Below are 16,085 nucleotides of genomic sequence, written 5' to 3'. Positions count from 1 at the left end.
GGCTTGGGGATGGGCTAAGGGTTAGGCTCTGGGTTAATGTTATAGTTAGGTTAGGGTTAGGGTTAGCTATGCTGGCCTGTTAGGGATTAGGTTATGTTTAGGATTATGGTTATTGTTGCGGTTGAGGTTGGGGTTAGGATTAGGAGTTAGGGTTAGGATTAAGGTTACAGGGGGATCTCTGGATGGCTAGGTGGTTTAGTGGGGCCTTCTGCTCAGGGCATGATCCTGGAGTCCTGGGTTGGGTCCCACCTCAGGCTCCCTGCATGGAGCCTGCTTCTCCCTCTGCCTGTGTTTCTGCCTCTTTGTGTGTGTCTCTCATGAATAAATAAAATAATTTTTAAAAAATATTAAGGTTTGGGATAGGGTTAGGGTTAGGGTTAGGGATTCGTTTTAGGGTTAATTTTGAGGTTAGAGTTAGGGGTTAGGGTTTGGGTTAGGGTTGGGGTTGGTATTCGGGTTAGGGTTAGGGCTAGGTTTAGAATTAAGGTTAGGGATAGGATTTAGGGGTTAGGATTAGGTTCAGGGTTAGGGTTAGGGGTTAGGGGTTAGTGGTTAGGGTTCGTGGTAGCTTTAGGGTTCGCGTTAGGTTTGCGGTTAGGTTTGGGGTTGGGGTTAGGGTTAGTTTAGGGCCGGGAGACCCCACATCTGGACCAGCTGAGGGCAGCCAGCTCCCCACAAGCCACTCCCCTTGAGAGCTAGGTGAGCTACAGGCTGGAAGAGGAGCCCAAGACCCCTGCCTCTGAGAGATCCTAATTTAGCGGCAGGAAGTATCCTTACTTGAGTTATCCTAGGGCGACCGCAGGCTCTGAGCTCAGCGTGTCCTTGCTGGGAAATGCCCACCCATGCACTCAAGGTTGATTCATCCCCCAAAATCTTATCATTGATTTCTTTTATGAACATTGATCAATTTGGTCCTTCCCTGGTCACTGCTAAAATCCCTGAGGCACTTAGAGTCGAATACACAACCTTTATTCTGGAAAGCACCACACAGGCATCTGTGTGTCGGGCACTGGGTCAGAATAAGAGAAGCTGCAGGCTGGTGGAGGGGAGGGAGGGGCAGGGCACCTGCAGGGCCAGTGCAGCCTGGGTGGGGGATGTGCCCTCGGCGGGACAAGGGTTTGCAGCTTTCCTCTGCAGGTGAGACACAGGGCAAATGTACATCCTGCCTCCAGCCTCAGGTTTTGGCGCATGAATGTTGGTGGCCTCCCAGTGGCCCGAGGGCCCGTGCGTCGGCTGCACATGTGTGCACATGTGTGTGCTCTGAAGGCCGCGGTTCTCGCAGCCTCTGGCCGGCCTTTCCGGGACACTTCTCAGCGGAGGTGTGCATGGAGATGCCTCATTCTCCGGGCTTTTCTCTGCAGATCCTGATTTAGTCGATGGGGTGGGGGGCTGCGCAGCTGCGAAACCCGGGCCCAGTGGCCCTGCAGCGGCCAAGCTGGGGGGTGTGGGGGGGAGGCCAGCACGGTGCTCACACCTGGAGCTGCCTCAGAAGCGGGGAGATAGAGGAGTGAAAGGCTAGCTGGGCGCCCCAAGACCCCACCCCCATCCCTGGCCAAGGGTGGGCCGAAGGGCCCCGGGGCTCCAGCTTTTCAGCCCGGGCTCCGCGCTGAGCCCTCAGGCGCTACTGCCCACCAGGTTCAGCAGGGCGTTCCTGTAGTCACCGCTGGTGTCTTCCTGGGGACGGGGACAAGACAGTCACGGGGGTATTTATCAGCTGAGGTTCTTGCTAGGACTCGTTCGTGCTCCCTGGGGAGCGAGGCCGGGCACCTCCTCCTTCCCCGGACGCAGGCCCACCCTGTGTCACTGCAGGACATTCGCCTGTGTCTCTGACTCTCCTCCTAACGACAGGGGAGCTCAATGTAGGAAATGACTCACAGACACCGTCCTGCTCTGGGGCGGGGAAGGCATCTTGGTGGCCCCTGGTTCCACCGGCTGCGCGGGCCTCCCCACGGTCCGTTCAGGCCCTGCGCCTGCCTGGCTGCCCCTTTACTCAACAGCGACTGTCACAGATCAGGGAACCGAGGCAGGAGGCAAGGCACCCAGTGCGGGGCCTGGGTCCGGGTGCACGCACACCCAGAGCACAGCTGTCGCTCACTGCCCCTGCAGCTGGGACAAGTCTCCTGTCACCACCCCAGACTCCGCCTCATCTAACACCCCGCTCTGGCTGCTGCGGCTGGGAGCCTCCTGAGACGTGCTGAGGTGCAGGCAGGGAGGCGCGGGCTCGCCCGCGCAGCTCACGTGGGGGCCACATGGCACCTGTATCCGGGTACGCCTGACCCCGCACGGCCCACGGCGGGACCCCACGTCTCCGGGCCACCCGGCGCCTGAGCTGCGAGGCAGGCCCTGAGAGCGCGGTGCCGGGGTCTGCGCAGCACGGGGGGAGCTCACCGTGTGCGAGGAGCAGGGCAGCGGGGGGCACCGCAGCTGCCGGGGGCGCTCGGTCAGGAGGGCCTGGGCCAGCTCCACATCCTACGTCCTACGTGCCGGGGCACTTCCCACTCATGGGAATCAACGGATCCTTAACTTTCACTCAAATTTGCTGGTACAATCCTTTGGGCCTGAAGTTTCCTGGTAGATTTTTAACCACATTTCAAATTCTTTCCTTCCTTCCTTTCCTTCCCTTTTTTTTTTTTCTATTGACAGAACAATTTCTGTAATACATTAGTTTTGTTTCTGTATTTTTTTTGAAAACCAATTTGTCTATCTTTTAAAATGCATGCCTATAACGTTATAAGTAAGATTTTTAATCAATTTTCCTATTAATTTCTATGCAGGAGTTTTTAATGCAGGTATCGCTGTTGGAAATCATTTTTTTTTTCTCTGACGACATCTACAGAGAGTGGTCTGTACGCAAAGAAAGCACTTGGCCACCTTTGCCACAATTCCAACTAAATGCAGGCAAGGCCTGAAGAAGGTGGGCTTCTTGTATGTGTAGACAGGGGATTCTGTGATTGATTATTGCTCATGCACCAATTAGCCTCCTAAGTCTCTCCCTTTCATGAAGTCTACACCCTGGATGGGTCAAAGTCACCATTTTTGCTCAGTGTGGCTGTTCCTCTGACGTCTGACTGCGGCTCCTTCTAACTGATGCTGAGAAGGTAGAGGAAGCTCCCTGAGGCCCCAGAAGCTATGTATGGTTGAAAAAGATTCCTAACCCTCGGTGGGCCTGGGTGTTGGGGAGCCATCAGTAGCCCGGGCTGGTTTGCGGGGAGCCCTCCTGTCTTTTGGCAAGACTGGCTGGGAAGCCAAAAACGAAACAAAGAATAATTCCACCAGCCTTCACCCCCACCTACCGCAGCTCCATTCTGAACCATATTAAAGTAGAAATACTTAAAAAAAAAAAAGTAGAAATGCCTTTTTTTCTTTAAACATAGTGTGAGCTGCGTGTTTCTTGGAAATACGGTTGACAACAGACATTTCTAGAATAGCTTAGGGATCTGACTTAGCAGCCAGGGAAGACTTGGGACCTACCTCCAGGTGTGGCTTCCCTTAATGAAATAGTCAAGGCCTCATTTGCATTAATGACTAGAAAAGCTATTTCATCTGACTCATCTCCTTAAAATTGTGCTGCTCCGACTACCGAAGCCTGGATGCGAGGGCGCCTGCCTGATTCCTCCCAAACGACTCCCTGTCGCTGGCGTCCAGATGTGGTTTCCTTTGCTAGGGCTCGGGGTGTTCTTTTCAAAGGGGTGCCCGGGAGTCCAGGGCAAAGCCAACCATAGGCGTGAAGCGCCCAGGCCTCCGTGGTCTGGCCTTGTGCCTGCCCTGGCCCCTCGCCCCCCCCCCCCCACCGTACCGACCCCCTTGCCTGTCCCCACACACTGCATGACAACAAATGCAGAATGAGACCCCTACTGGGAAGGGATGGACACAGGTGATGTGGGCTGTGGCCCAGCCCCCGGGTCACCCCGGAGGTAGAATCGGGACCTCGCGGCTCACCTCAATCATGCTGCCAAGGGTCTTGCCGTACATCTTCGTGAACTGACACTTGATGAGATTTAAGTCAATCTCACTCCTCGAAACGATGTTTCTTATCAGGGTCCCATCGCGCGTCCCTGCTCCCTGGATAAGAGGCAGCGGTCAACAGTCACTGCTGGCCTCTCCAGTCCAGTCCCTGCCAACATACAGGTCTGTGCTCTGGGGCAGGCCCTTCCTCGGGGCCGGGGATACGGGAACGGGCCTCTACTTCGGGGGAAGCGCTGAGAAGGCTGCTTCCGTGACTCGGGGATTCCCTTCATTTCTTCTCCCTCCGGCCCACATGTCTGCCCGTACTGGGAGCCAAAGGCCCCAAGGGCAGCGAGTGTGTGTATGTGTATGTGTGTGTGTGTGTGTGTGTGTTTGTAGTGCTTGCACATGGGATTCGAGACGCAGGATGCTCCCTGCTCCAGGAGGAAGACTTCTCCCTAGAGCAGCAACATCGTGAAATTCAGCTTAAGCGGCCAGTTCCCCAGCAACACCTTCCCGCCTTCATCGTCACCTGCTCCCACGGCCCAGCCGTGGGCCCGACGGGCTGGGATGCCCAGCGCTGCCTCTTGGGCCACAGGTGAGCCCGGGCCGGCGCTCCTGGCGTGCACGGAGGAGGAGGGCCGCGTGTGGCAGCCTCCCTCTGCACGTCCGTGCAAAGGGCGCCCTGATGTCCTGGCCGTGTCGACCTGGGCTCACCCAAGGGCATCACATGGTGGCATGAAAAGGAAGCAGGACTGGCCTGGGTTCAAACCGAGGCTCCACCAGGTGCCAGCTGCGTGACCTGGATCACAAGCCTTAGCTGCGCCATCCGTGGGATGGCGGTCATGACACAGGCTTCACAGGGTTGTTAGGAGAGGTCAGTGCACTGCACACCTGTGAAAACACCTGCTCAAATTCACCCGTGGCTTCCCTTCCCTGGACTCAGTTTACCCTCTGCCGATAGAGCGTTCGGCCCAGCAAGGGGCTGGAGTGAGAGGAGACACGCGTGTCACAGTGGTGGCTCTGACCGCCCCAGCTTTGATGTCGGAACCGAGAGGGGAGGAGAACGGGGGGGCACAGAGGACAGAACCGTTACCTTCAGGGCATAGTAGAGCCGCTCGGCGAAGAAGCTGTGGAGGTTCCGCGTGCACTTCACTGGCAAACAGGAAAGCTCTGTCAGTGCTACGGGTTGTGGTGGCACATGTACGTGTTTACTGATTTACCCCTTGCCTCAGATCTTGGGGGGGAGCATCATGCGGTTCCTGGCCTAGTTGTGTATGCACTGCCTGGCTTCGAGAGGCTCTGTCCTGTGTAGGGAGGGCAGGCCAGGAAGCCAGGGGCCCTGGGCACAGGCCAAGGGTGAGCCACGAACGCACGGGGTCTGTAGGGCTGGCCCACCTGGCCCGGCTCTGTCCAGGGCAGCCCCTGGGCCCCAACGCTACAGAGCCAGCTCTGCCCAGAATCCGGCCCTCAGCTCCACAGAGGAACCAGGACTGGTGCCCACAGGCCTCAGGTGCCCTCTGCACGTCACGTGTCAGTAAGGCTCCTCCGTCTGAATTTCCACGTGGCGGCAGAGCCCAGCTCTGGAGCACCGGGGCACCGGCACGTCTGGCCCAGGGAGCCAGCCCGTGTTTGCTTTCGTGGGTGCTGCTTCAGACTCGGCACCTGGGTCTGGGAGATTGGCACTTTACTCAGGGCAGCGGAGAGGGCATGGGCCTTGCCGTTGTTCAGCTCTCCGCTGAGGGCTGTGACCCACTCCCTGACCTGCCTGCCTTGCTCTGCCCTGGCCTGGAACTGAGCGGTGGGCGTCCTCAAGGACAACTGAGGAGCAAGCGCCCCGTGTGGGGCCACCGCGCCCCTTTGCTCTTCCCTGCCTGAAGGTTTATCCAGGAGGTCGTCCAGACCCCACATGGGCTGACTCGCGCTGGGGCAGGGTCCGCACTGAGACGCCCCAGCCCGGACTGGTTTTCATCGCAGCAGTCAAAGCGGCCGGGAACTGTTGAGGTCGCAGTGCACCCACACATGTGTGGAGCTCCCCTGACCGACCCTGAGTGGGGCCAGCCTGGCGTGGGGGTGTGTGCCCTCGCCCTGGTGCCCTAGCCGTGGCTCCATGATGGGAGGGAGCAGAGGAAAAGCCCCTCTGCCCCTGGGCCTCGGCTGTGCATGGACACCTCTCCCTGTGACCACAGCTCTGCACCCTGTGACCTCAGCTCTGCACCTTGGTCTAAGTACACTTGACGTCAGGCTTGAGGGAAGGTGCCCAGCGGCCCCAGTGTCAGATCATCAGGCGTGGAGTCTGGACTGCAACTAGACATCATCATCCCTTCAAAGGGCAACCAAGGCAGAGACTAGGGCCCCTGCTAAGGTCTGGACGGATGATTTTGTTTAGGGCTTAACATCACAACCAAGACGTTCCCTGTGTGGTTGCTGAGGGCGTGTGCAGGCCTGGGGCCAGGCACGATCCTGCCAGTGTGCACATGCCCTCACATACACACCAATGCTCACACTCACGCTGGCACACACACCGCACAGGGGTTATGGGGGCAGGACATGGCACCCTGGAGACAGCAGGGTGGAGCAGTTCCCGTGTCCTGGGCCCAGGAGCTCATGCGTGTGGCCTGGAGGCACGGGCCCCTTGAAGGTGGACATGGGGACCCCCTTGCTACTGTGCCCTGGGCCAGCGCGGAGCCCCGTGGCTGCGGACACCAGGTGTCTGAGCACCGAGCCGTCTCTTACCCACTGTGAGCATGGCCTCCTCCAGGGAGCCATGGGTCTCACTCTTGATGCTGTCCTCAATGCTCTTGCCTGCGATGCTCTCGTATTCCTCAAACACTGTGGGGAGACGCCTCCTCTTAGGGGACCTGCAGATCTCCGTGCACCCAGCACCGCAGACGGAGACTGCACATCCCCGTGCCACCCGCGACCTCCGCCCGGTTCTCAGGGACAGGGTCCAGGCTCCCTGGCGGTGTCCCCCGCTTCCCGGGCCCTGCGGCCAGCCCTGCTGGAGCCTGACGGGCCTCCCCCCTCCCCAGTACCTCTCAGCAGGTGGGTGGCGCTGCGGGTGCACAGGATGGTGATGAATTTCATCTCGTCCGTCCCGTGAATCTTCTCGCCCGCTGCGTACAGATCCTGGCATTGCGGCCACCGCAAGGGGCCACGAAAGAGGGCACGGAGCGGGGGTCAGCGCCCATCCACCCACCCGGCCCTCCTGGCTTGCCCTCCTGGCTTGCTGTCCCCAAGAAATTAGAATCCCTTCTGGAAGTCTGCCCAGAAGCTGCTGGGCCCCTCCCTTGGGGTCCTGCCCTGCCTGGGGCCCCGCCTCCCTGGGACCCGCCTCCCGAGGCCCCGCCCACCCTGAGGCCCCGCCCCTGGGGTACCGCCCCACCGCCTGAGGCCCTGCCCCTCCTGGGGCTCCGCCTCCCTGGGCCCCGCCCTGTCTCCGCTGAGGCCCCTCCTCGCCTGGGGCCCCGCCCCACCGCCTGAGGCCCTGCCCCTCCTGGGGCCCCGCCTCCCTGGGCCCCGCCCTGTCTCCGCTGAGGCCCCTCCTCGCCTGGGGCCCCGCCCCGCCCGAGGCCCCGCCTCTGCTGAGGCTCCGCCTCCCTGGGCCCCGCCCTGCCTCCGCTGAGGCCCCGCCCCGCCTGAGGCCCCGCCCCTCCTGGGGCTCCGCCTCCCTGGGCCCCGCCCTGTCTCCGCTGAGGCCCCTCCTCACCTGGGGCCCCGCCCCACCCGAGGCCCCGCCTCTGCTGAGGCCCCGCCTCCCTGGGCCCTGCCCCGCTGCTCTGGTACCGCCCTGCCCCTGAGCATCTCTAGGCACCGACCAGAACGCTCCCCTCTGGTCCTCAGTGGCCCCACATCCCCGTCCATGGCTGTTCCTGAGCTTCAGTGGACCCCCCCCAGTTGCCCTCCTCCCCATTTCTAGGTCTCCCCAACAGCCGCCCCTTCCTTCTGGAACTCCGCGGGCACAGGTGTCCAGAGAGCTGAGCGGGTCCCAGCCTGGCCTAGTGTCGCATGGAAGCCTTGAGCATCAGCCCCCGGGGTCAGGATGCAGGGGTGCAGCAGGAGGCCCACAGGGCGGAAGCTGCGGGCGTGGTGACTGGCCTCACCTGTGCATCTTGGACAGCCTGTCCCGGGTCCACGAAACCACTCACATCATCCCTGCTGCCCTAGAAACAGAAGCAGCGGCTGCGACCGGCAGGAGGGCGGCGGGGCTGCAGCGCCCTTGGGCCGCAGGGACTTCGCAGGCCGGGTACCCTTCTCCAGGCCGGATTCCTCACCCAGAGGTGACACTAGTGAGCCTCTGGGAGCTGGGGACGCAGGAGCGCGGGAAACCACATGCACCGCCTGGGGCGGGCAGTAGGGGCCTGCTGCCACCAGTGCCTCCTCCCCGTCCTGGGCCATCCCGCAAGGCCGTGCCGGGCAGGGGTGCGAGGCCCCAGCCACACTGACGTGTCCGAGAAGCCAGGCTCTGACTCCCCCCTCCCGAGCCCAGCTGCTGGGGTGGGCCGGACGGGGGCTCCCAGGAAGCCGAGCAGCGCTACCTGCAGCAGGCACACCAGGATCCTCTCCAGGTAGCCACTGGTGTCGGCCTGGATGTCTTCTTCCAGGCTGGACCTGTAGTCTGAGGGGAGATGGGAGCCTGAGGCACAGACGCTCGGTCCTCCCCCCGCCCCGTCTCCCGTGCTTCTCTCCACGGAGGCCTCCTGGTAAGGACGAGTCCCGGGGCGGGGACACCCTGCGCCAAGCCCGACGGCGGTGGCTCCAGCACCTGGTGGTCACTCAGAACGAGGATGCCGCACCACACATGGCCGAGCTCAGAGTACAGGGATAGGTCCACCCGGGCACCTCCTTGGGGGCTGCCTGCGGGCTCTGCTCCACTTGGCGGGGACAGGCTGGCTTCTGCCTGCCTCGCGTCCCGGGGGCGCCAGATCGCAGGCCTGTGGGCCCCCTTCGCCCCTTGCAGCAGGGCCTCCCTGCTCGGCTCCCGGGGCCAGCCGCGCCTGTGGGCCTAAGGAGCTTCGAGAGCATCCGGCACAGGACAGGACGGGACACCCAGCAGGTTCGCAGCGGCCATGTGCAGAAGAGCCTTCCCGGGGAGGCCCAGCGCACGGCTCGCCCCTCGCCGCCTACCAGGCCGCTCCCAGCCGAGGCCCAGCCCTCCCGTACCTGCCTCGTACGCCTTCATTATCTCCCGCAGGTGATTCTTGGTCCGAGAAGCCAGGATTTCAATGATGACCCCCTCTTTGGTGCCCAAGCCCTGTGGATAAACCCTGGTGTGTGGGAGAGCTCCGCCTGCGCTCGCCCGCTGCGTCTGAGGAAGGGCCTCGGGAGGAGGGTCGGTGGGCACTGCGCCCCTGGCCCTCCCGTGGGGCCTCTGCGGAAGCTGCACGCGTGTCTCCAGGGGCGGATCCTAAGGGCGGGCGACGGGAGCTGTGTCTCGGCCCTGCCCCGTGCTGGTGGTCTCCTGCAGGTCACCGGGTCATGCCCCCCTGCTGAACCCAAGCATCCTCATTGTCCTGGGATGAAGAGCAGGCCCCCCCCCCCACAGGACGATGGGAGGTAACAGGTGTGACGGTGCCCAGTGCACCCAGCAAGTGTCCTCTCGGTGGAGACGATGACAGGCCCCGGCCCTGCCTCCCTCGTTATCTGCGGGTGCTAAAGGAGCGGTGGGGGTCGTGGGCAATCTGAGGACCCCCCCACACACACAGATGTCCCATGTCCCGCGCCCCTGCTCCAGCGCTGTCCTGAGAAGTGCTGACCTGGCTCCCTGGTGGCCATGGGATGGCAGACACCCGCCAGTCTGGGTCCAGTGGCAGTCTGGGCAGCAGGCTGCGGGCTCACGGGGCTTGGCCATCCCAAAAGGTGGCTCAAGGGGGCTCGGGGGTCCCACGGCCAGGCCCCTGTAGGGAAGGCATCCCCAGCAGCGACTCCACAGGGCCACAGGGCTTCTGCGCCCCGCCCCCTCAGTTACCTTCATGGCCTCATGCAGCTCCTTGGCCTCGTATCTGTAGGGCGGGTACATGAGCGCCACCATGAGCCTCTCGAACTTGCCGCTCAGCTCCGACTGCAAGGTCTCGGTGAGGTCCTAACGCAGGAAGAAGGAAAGGTAAGGTGCAGGTGCACCCGAGTGGTGGCGGGTCCCAGGGGCTCTGGTGGACTCTGTGGGCTCCCCCGCGGGCCACGGCTGTCATTTCTCGGGCCAGGAACTCAGGCTCTCTGAGCACCAGGACCCTCACCTGCCACGCGGGGATGGTGCCACTCCTGCCCTATACACTGCTAGGGGGGCTGGAGGAGACACGGGCCCCTTGAGCTCTCGGGGCAGCGCTGGGCACATTATAGCCCCACGTGCATCTTTGTGGTTGCTCGCTGTCAAGTCCCAAGGTGGCCACAGGCACCCAGCATGTGCAGGAACAAAGGCGAGCCCGTGTCACCTGGGCCTCCTTCCAGGGGCAGTGTCTCACCAAGAAGCCCGAGGCCATGCCCTGCTGATCTGTACAGTGGAGCCGGGGACCAAGGGCCTCGTCAGATTTGGATTTAAATCCCCACCTTGCTGCTCACAGGTCTGGGATTGTGGCGCTTACCTTAGAACATCGGTTTTCCCTAACGCCGAATAAAGAGAATAATGCACAGTTGGGAAGGTTAAGAGAAAGAAATTACTAAAAAAAAAAATAGTGCATGTGGTGCCTCCTGGAAAGATTGGGCTTCGTTGGTCACCTTCTGGCATTAAATCCCCAAACCAAGGACCTCTGGGTGCCCCTGCACCTGTGCTTAGGTAGGACCCTCGATGCCTGGCTCTATCCTGGGGGTGGAGGGAGGGGAGAGAGAAAAGGGGTCCAGTGGCTGTGCTCCCTGCCTCTGGAGCTGCCTCGAGGCCGAGCAAGCGGACACAAAGGGGGTACAGAGGGGGTCCAGCCGCAGGACAGAGGGGAGCCTGGCCGCACCTCTGCCCCGGAACTGGGAACCATGGGAAAGAGAAGGCCTTCCAGGCTCTGGGAGCAGAGTGAGCAAAGCACAGAGAGGGGGCGACGTAGCTCAAGGATGGGGCTATAGAGGCTGGTGAGAGACGGGGTGGGGGTGGAGCGGAAGAGGGGGTAGGGAGCAGGGAGCCCCGGGTGTGGGGAGCCTTGGGTGTGGAGAGCTAGGGCAGCCAGGATGGAAGGGAGGAGGGGAGAAGGGGGAGGGGGCCAAGGGGGTGCAGGAGCTGGAGGAGGGGGGAGGGGGGCTGAGAGGGAAGGGGGGGCAGAGCAGGGAGGAGGGAGCTGGGGGAGCGGGGAGGGGGTGGGGGACCCACAAGTACCTTAAGCAGATAGAGCACAGGCGGCTGGTGAATTACTGACCTCAGATAAACAACTAGTGTGTGTAGCACCGGGTGCCCCCCAGAGGCCTTGCTCTAGGCGAGGCTCCCCGCTGCAGCCATGCCTCTGCTCCTCCCCCCCCCTCTCCCCTACCTTGCCAAACTGGGCCTTGAAGGACCTGGCGATTTGCTGCCTCTGCATGTTGCTCCTCCTGGTGAGCACATCGATGATGGCCTGCTCGTTGGTCCCTGTGGGGGTGCGAGGCATGAGCTGCGCAGGGGAGGGCAGCCCCACACACTCCCAGCTCCAGAACCTGATGGCTCTCAGCTCTCCTGGGGTGGAGAAGACAGCAGGCACAGGCTCCTCCACCCTCCCCTCCCCTCCCTTCCCCTCCCCTCCTGGCCGCATGTTGGGGGCTGGGGGGGCAGGGGTGGAATCCGAGGACCCTGTGGCCTTCCTTCCGGGCTGCCTGGGACATCCCCCAGGGAGAGACCCCCTCCCTGCAAGCTCCTCTGCTGCGGGAGCAAGTGGGACCCAGGGCCCAGCAGAAGGTTCAAGCTGCCCATTCCCGGAGCACCTGCTTTCTCCCAAAGTGGAGGTGAGAGCTGAGCCCTCCCAGAAGTGGAGGCCGCGGGGGGTTCCTCTAGGAAGGACGCAGCCCTGGCCTCTGCAGGCACGAGCCCGCTGGCCCCGAAGGAGGCCCCAGGGCCCAGTTCAGCCCACAGAACTGCCCACCCCCCACCCCCAGCCCACGGGGCACGGGAGCTGCGAGGCCAGTCTGGGGGCCAGCAGGCTCAGGCCCACGCAGGACGCACGTGCCCACAGACAGCCGGTGCCCCTTCCCCCGACTGGGCAGGCCCAGACTCCCTCCCTCGGCTCCAGCGCGGGGCAGGCTGGGGGTGCCTGCAGGCTTCCAGGGCGGCCCCTACTCGACCCCCCAGAGGGCCTGTGAGGACGCCACCCACCAATGCCCTTCATGGCTGTGTACAGGGCCTCCGCGTCGGGCTCCGGGTTGAAGTGGGGGCTGCCCTTCACTGTAACACCCTCCTGTTCCATCTGCAAAAGAACCCGGGCTCGTTTGGAGGGGGGCACGCGGCTGGCAGAGCAGACCACCAGCCCACCTTGCACCTGCCCTGCACCTGCTGGGGGGCACAAGGCCCGCCCCCTCCCCTGCCTGGTGGCCCTCTCTGACCCTGCACCCCGGACGAAGATCTGCTCGGCAGGCACCCGCTTGTGCTCCTGCTCCTTCAGGGCTGCAGAAGCCGGGGCTTGGGGTGGGGGCCCCGTGTGTCCATCAGCTGCCTCGCCCAAGGCAGGCCTGTCCCGTCAGGGTGGCTGCAGGGGCGTCGTGAGGAAGGTGAGGCAGAGCCGAGCTGCTCCACGCCCACAGCCATCCTGACGGATGGAATCTCAGCTGTCAGCCCCTCACCCCAGCCAGCCCTGGGGGGTCGGGGTGTGCTGACGCTTCAAGGCGGCTGGCACTGTGGCCCCTGAGGCACTGCCCCCACTCCTCTCCTGAGGCCTTTGGTGTCAGGAGGAGGGAAGAGCCAGGAGGAGGCCCTGGGGGGATCAGGGGGAGGGAAGAGCCAGGGGGAGGCCCTGGGGGGCCCAAGGAAGGGCCGTAGTGGTTTATTGGGGTGACAGGCCCAGCAATCAGCACCACTGCACTCCCAGCCACCTAGCTGTCCTCAGGGGGGCCCTACAGCTTTCTGCATCAAGCCTCTTACCAGAGCTGTTCCTGGATCTGTCCTGCTAGGATCCCTGCGGCTGGGGGAGGTTCGGGGGCGGGGGGGTAAGTGGGAGCTCAGGAGGAGAAGGGTGGGGCCCTGGGGAGGGGTGCAGGGGTACCAAGGAGCATGGATGGTGAACATCCAGGGAGGCGGCTTCCGCGGGGTTAGGCAGGCCACACGCACTCTTGGGGTGACTCAGGCCTGGTAGGGGAGCTCCTCTGAGTGAGGGTCCCCTGAGAGCCCATAGCCTGCCTGGCCTGCTGCAGGGTGCTGCTCCCCTCTGGGCTCCGGGGCTGCTGTGTCCCCTCTGCGGGGGCTCCTCCGTCTCTAGGCTTGCACCGGCCGGAACCACAACCCCGTGCCCCTGCCCCTGCCACTGCTCCCACCCTGGGGTGTGGGCTCCGGATCGGTGGCCTCTCCCAGTTGGTGCCATGTGGGGGCAAGCACTGCCACCCCCACCCCCAGGCTCCTCTGGGGAAGGACAGCCCCCCCAGACCGCAGCGCACGGGGTGAGTCAGGACAGGCTTCTGTAGCTGAGCACGCTGCTTCGAGAGAGAGCAGACAGGCCGGGAAGAGGGGCAAGTTGGAGGTGAGGCTGCCTCCTCCCGGGAAGCGGGTGCTAGCAAGAAGCAGGGAGCCAGCACCCCAGCTGGGCGTCCCGGGGCCAGTGCAAGTCCGCAGGCTCACGGGGGACAGAGCGTCAGGATTAGAAGGAACTGGAGGACGCCCTGGAAGCTGGGAAACAAGCTAACCGAAGCGCCTGGGCCCTGCCCGGATCCGGACCCCTGACCCGGGCCGGCCGCAGGGCACTTTAGCCCCGGGCCCCTAGAACCTCGAAGGTGAAAGTGAACGATCCTCCTCAAGTGAGTGTCGTGGAGAGAGGGATGGTGGAGGAGTGCGGAGACGAGACGGGTGTCAAAGGAGCCTCAGAGATACCCCGTGGGAAGGAGCTCAGTCCTGGCTTGTTTCCCTACTCCCTCTCCCCTATTCATTGCTCCATTTGCCCCCCACCCACTCACCTACTTTCCCAGCTACCCACCCCCCAGTCCACTCATCCGTTCACCCAGTCATCCATTCTGCACCCACTCAATGGCCACACCCACCCACCCATCCGTTTATTCATTCATTTAATCACCATGTCCATCCTTCTATCCATCCATCACCCACCCACCATCCATCCGTCCACCCCCACCCACCCACCCACCATCCACGCATCCTTCAAGCCCTGATGAGATCCTGAAAGCACGCCCCATCTGGGGGGGGGGTCTATAGGGATATTCCTTTTGACTAACAGAGGAGAAACTCTATAACTCTTCCTTTGAGTCTCGAATGTCTGGTAACAAATTTCCCATCTCGATTCTTAGTGCCCGTGTCTCAGCCGGCAGCGTTGGAAAGGGGTCCCCGTGCGCATTCCAGCCAGAAGAGCCCATTCGGTCTCCCGCTGCCGGTTGTGTGCACCCTGTGCTGTCCCCTTGCTTGTGTGGCCTGAGCTGCCCGACCACTGCCTGAGTCGCTCCTTCCTGCCAGGCCAGGGGTGCCGTGCTCACGCCCTGACAGCAGCCATGTCGGTGGGCAGCGGAGCGTGAGCGTGACTGCCCAGGAGCTGGGCGTGGGGTGCTGGGGGGGCGCGGCTGCTGAGAGGCGCTGCTGGCTCCTGCTCAGGGCCTGACTCACCAGCTGCCTCCTCCTGCTACCGCCACCGGGCTGGTGACTCAGGCCCTCCCCGACGTGGGCCTCGGCACTGGCACCACCGTGGGGCCTTTGTCTCACCCGAAGCTGGCGCTGCCTGAGGGAGCCTTGTGACCCGCTGCCCCGAGAAGCCTCAGCCTCTCCCCAGCCCGGAGCTTCGGGGAACAAGAGGTATAACTCCGGAAGCAGAGCCCCAGCATCTGTGGTGGGCTGTGGGCCCCAGGCGCCCCGAAGCGCCCGCAGTAGGGGGTCGGCCTGGGCCCTGGGCCTGCGTGGGCGTGTCCAGACAGGGGCGTAACCCTGGAAAGGTGACTCAGCTCTGCCTGTGACTGTCAGGTTGGGGAGCAGCCACACCTTGGCCTTTTCCGGACATGAGGCCACCCGGGGACCCTGAGCAGACTCGGTCTCTGTAAAGGAGGCACAGACTGGCCCAGCCGACAACTCGCGCCCAGGCCCTCGTCCCCAGGCCCTCGTCCCCTTCCCGGTGGAGCCGTGGGCTGCCCCCATGCCCCGGGGTGGGGCTTTCAGTCCTGGCACCAGCTCAAGGACCTCCAGTGGCCCTGCTGCTCTGAGGGGAAAGCCCAAGCCCCTCAGGCTTTAGGACACGCTTGTTCGCCTGCTCCTTGGGGCCTCTCTCCGGCTCCCCCACCCCCCCTCTGTGCCTCCACTACTGTTCCCTCTACGGGGGAACCGTCTGCCTGGGTCTCCTCTGACACACGCGTGTGCACACAGACCCCCCACATGCATGAGTGCCTCAAACACAACCCCTGCCTGCCTGGCTCTGCCTCTGGGCCCAGCCCTTGGCCCCCAGCCCCCCTCCTGACCCCCCTCAGCCTACCCCCCAACCCCTGGCCCCCACGGCCCCCCACCAGGCTCCCCCAGCCCTCCGCAGTCTCCCCATCTCCCCCCACCCCCCAGCCCCTCTCTAGGCCCCCCTAGCCTCCCCATCCCCTTGCCCCTCACCCCCCCTTCAGCCTCCCCTCCAGCCCCTAGCCCCCAGGCTCCCCTCTCCCTTCATCCGCCCGCCCCTCTGTCCCCTCTGTCTGGTGTGGTGTCCCGTGCTGGGCGATGGTGACTGAGCGCACCCCTCCCCAGCCCCCCAGGAGCCCCACCCTCGGCCACTTGCTCCCCACTCACCCAGGCTTTCCACCAGGCCATCCTGCTGCCTCCCAATGGATTGCCTGTCCCCAGGGATGCGGAGCTGGGGGCGGCCTTCCCTCTCTCCAGAGTCCGCAGGACTGGCCCAGGCTGTCCTTTGAGGGGGGTGGCAGGCGAGCAGCTGCGGCCCCACCCAGCCCCGCCCTGCCCCCCCCCTCCCCACCCCGCACCTCCCAGCACCTCCCGGGCCTGGAATGTGCCGCCTCTGCCAGGGCGTGGGCTGGGCTGTTCTGTGGACGGGAAATCACAGTCCCAGCCTTGGGACCCACAA

At 63.4% G+C, this 16,085-nt stretch overlaps 1 protein-coding gene across 1 annotated transcript; it reads right to left on the bottom strand.

Annotated features, from left to right (window-relative positions):
- Positions 1-953: 953 nt before the first annotated feature.
- Positions 954-15,911, bottom strand: LOC121487511 (annexin A8). Its single transcript, XM_041749315.1, has 12 exons — positions 15,794-15,911; positions 12,203-12,293; positions 11,391-11,485; positions 9,914-10,027; positions 9,109-9,199; positions 8,484-8,563; positions 8,049-8,108; positions 6,981-7,074; positions 6,682-6,777; positions 5,042-5,100; positions 3,940-4,062; positions 954-1,674 (listed from the first exon to the last, which is right to left on the bottom strand). The coding sequence occupies exons 1-12, from the start codon at positions 15,812-15,814 to the stop codon at positions 1,615-1,617; spliced, it is 984 nt and encodes a 327-aa protein (XP_041605249.1). The 5' UTR covers positions 15,815-15,911; the 3' UTR covers positions 954-1,614.
- Between the last annotated feature and the right edge of the window lie 174 nt (positions 15,912-16,085).

This window comes from Vulpes lagopus, chromosome 3, assembly GCF_018345385.1.
Source record: "Vulpes lagopus strain Blue_001 chromosome 3, ASM1834538v1, whole genome shotgun sequence".
Classification (NCBI taxonomy): Eukaryota; Metazoa; Chordata; class Mammalia; order Carnivora; family Canidae; genus Vulpes; species Vulpes lagopus.
This window is presented reverse-complemented; position numbering and strand designations above follow the sequence as displayed.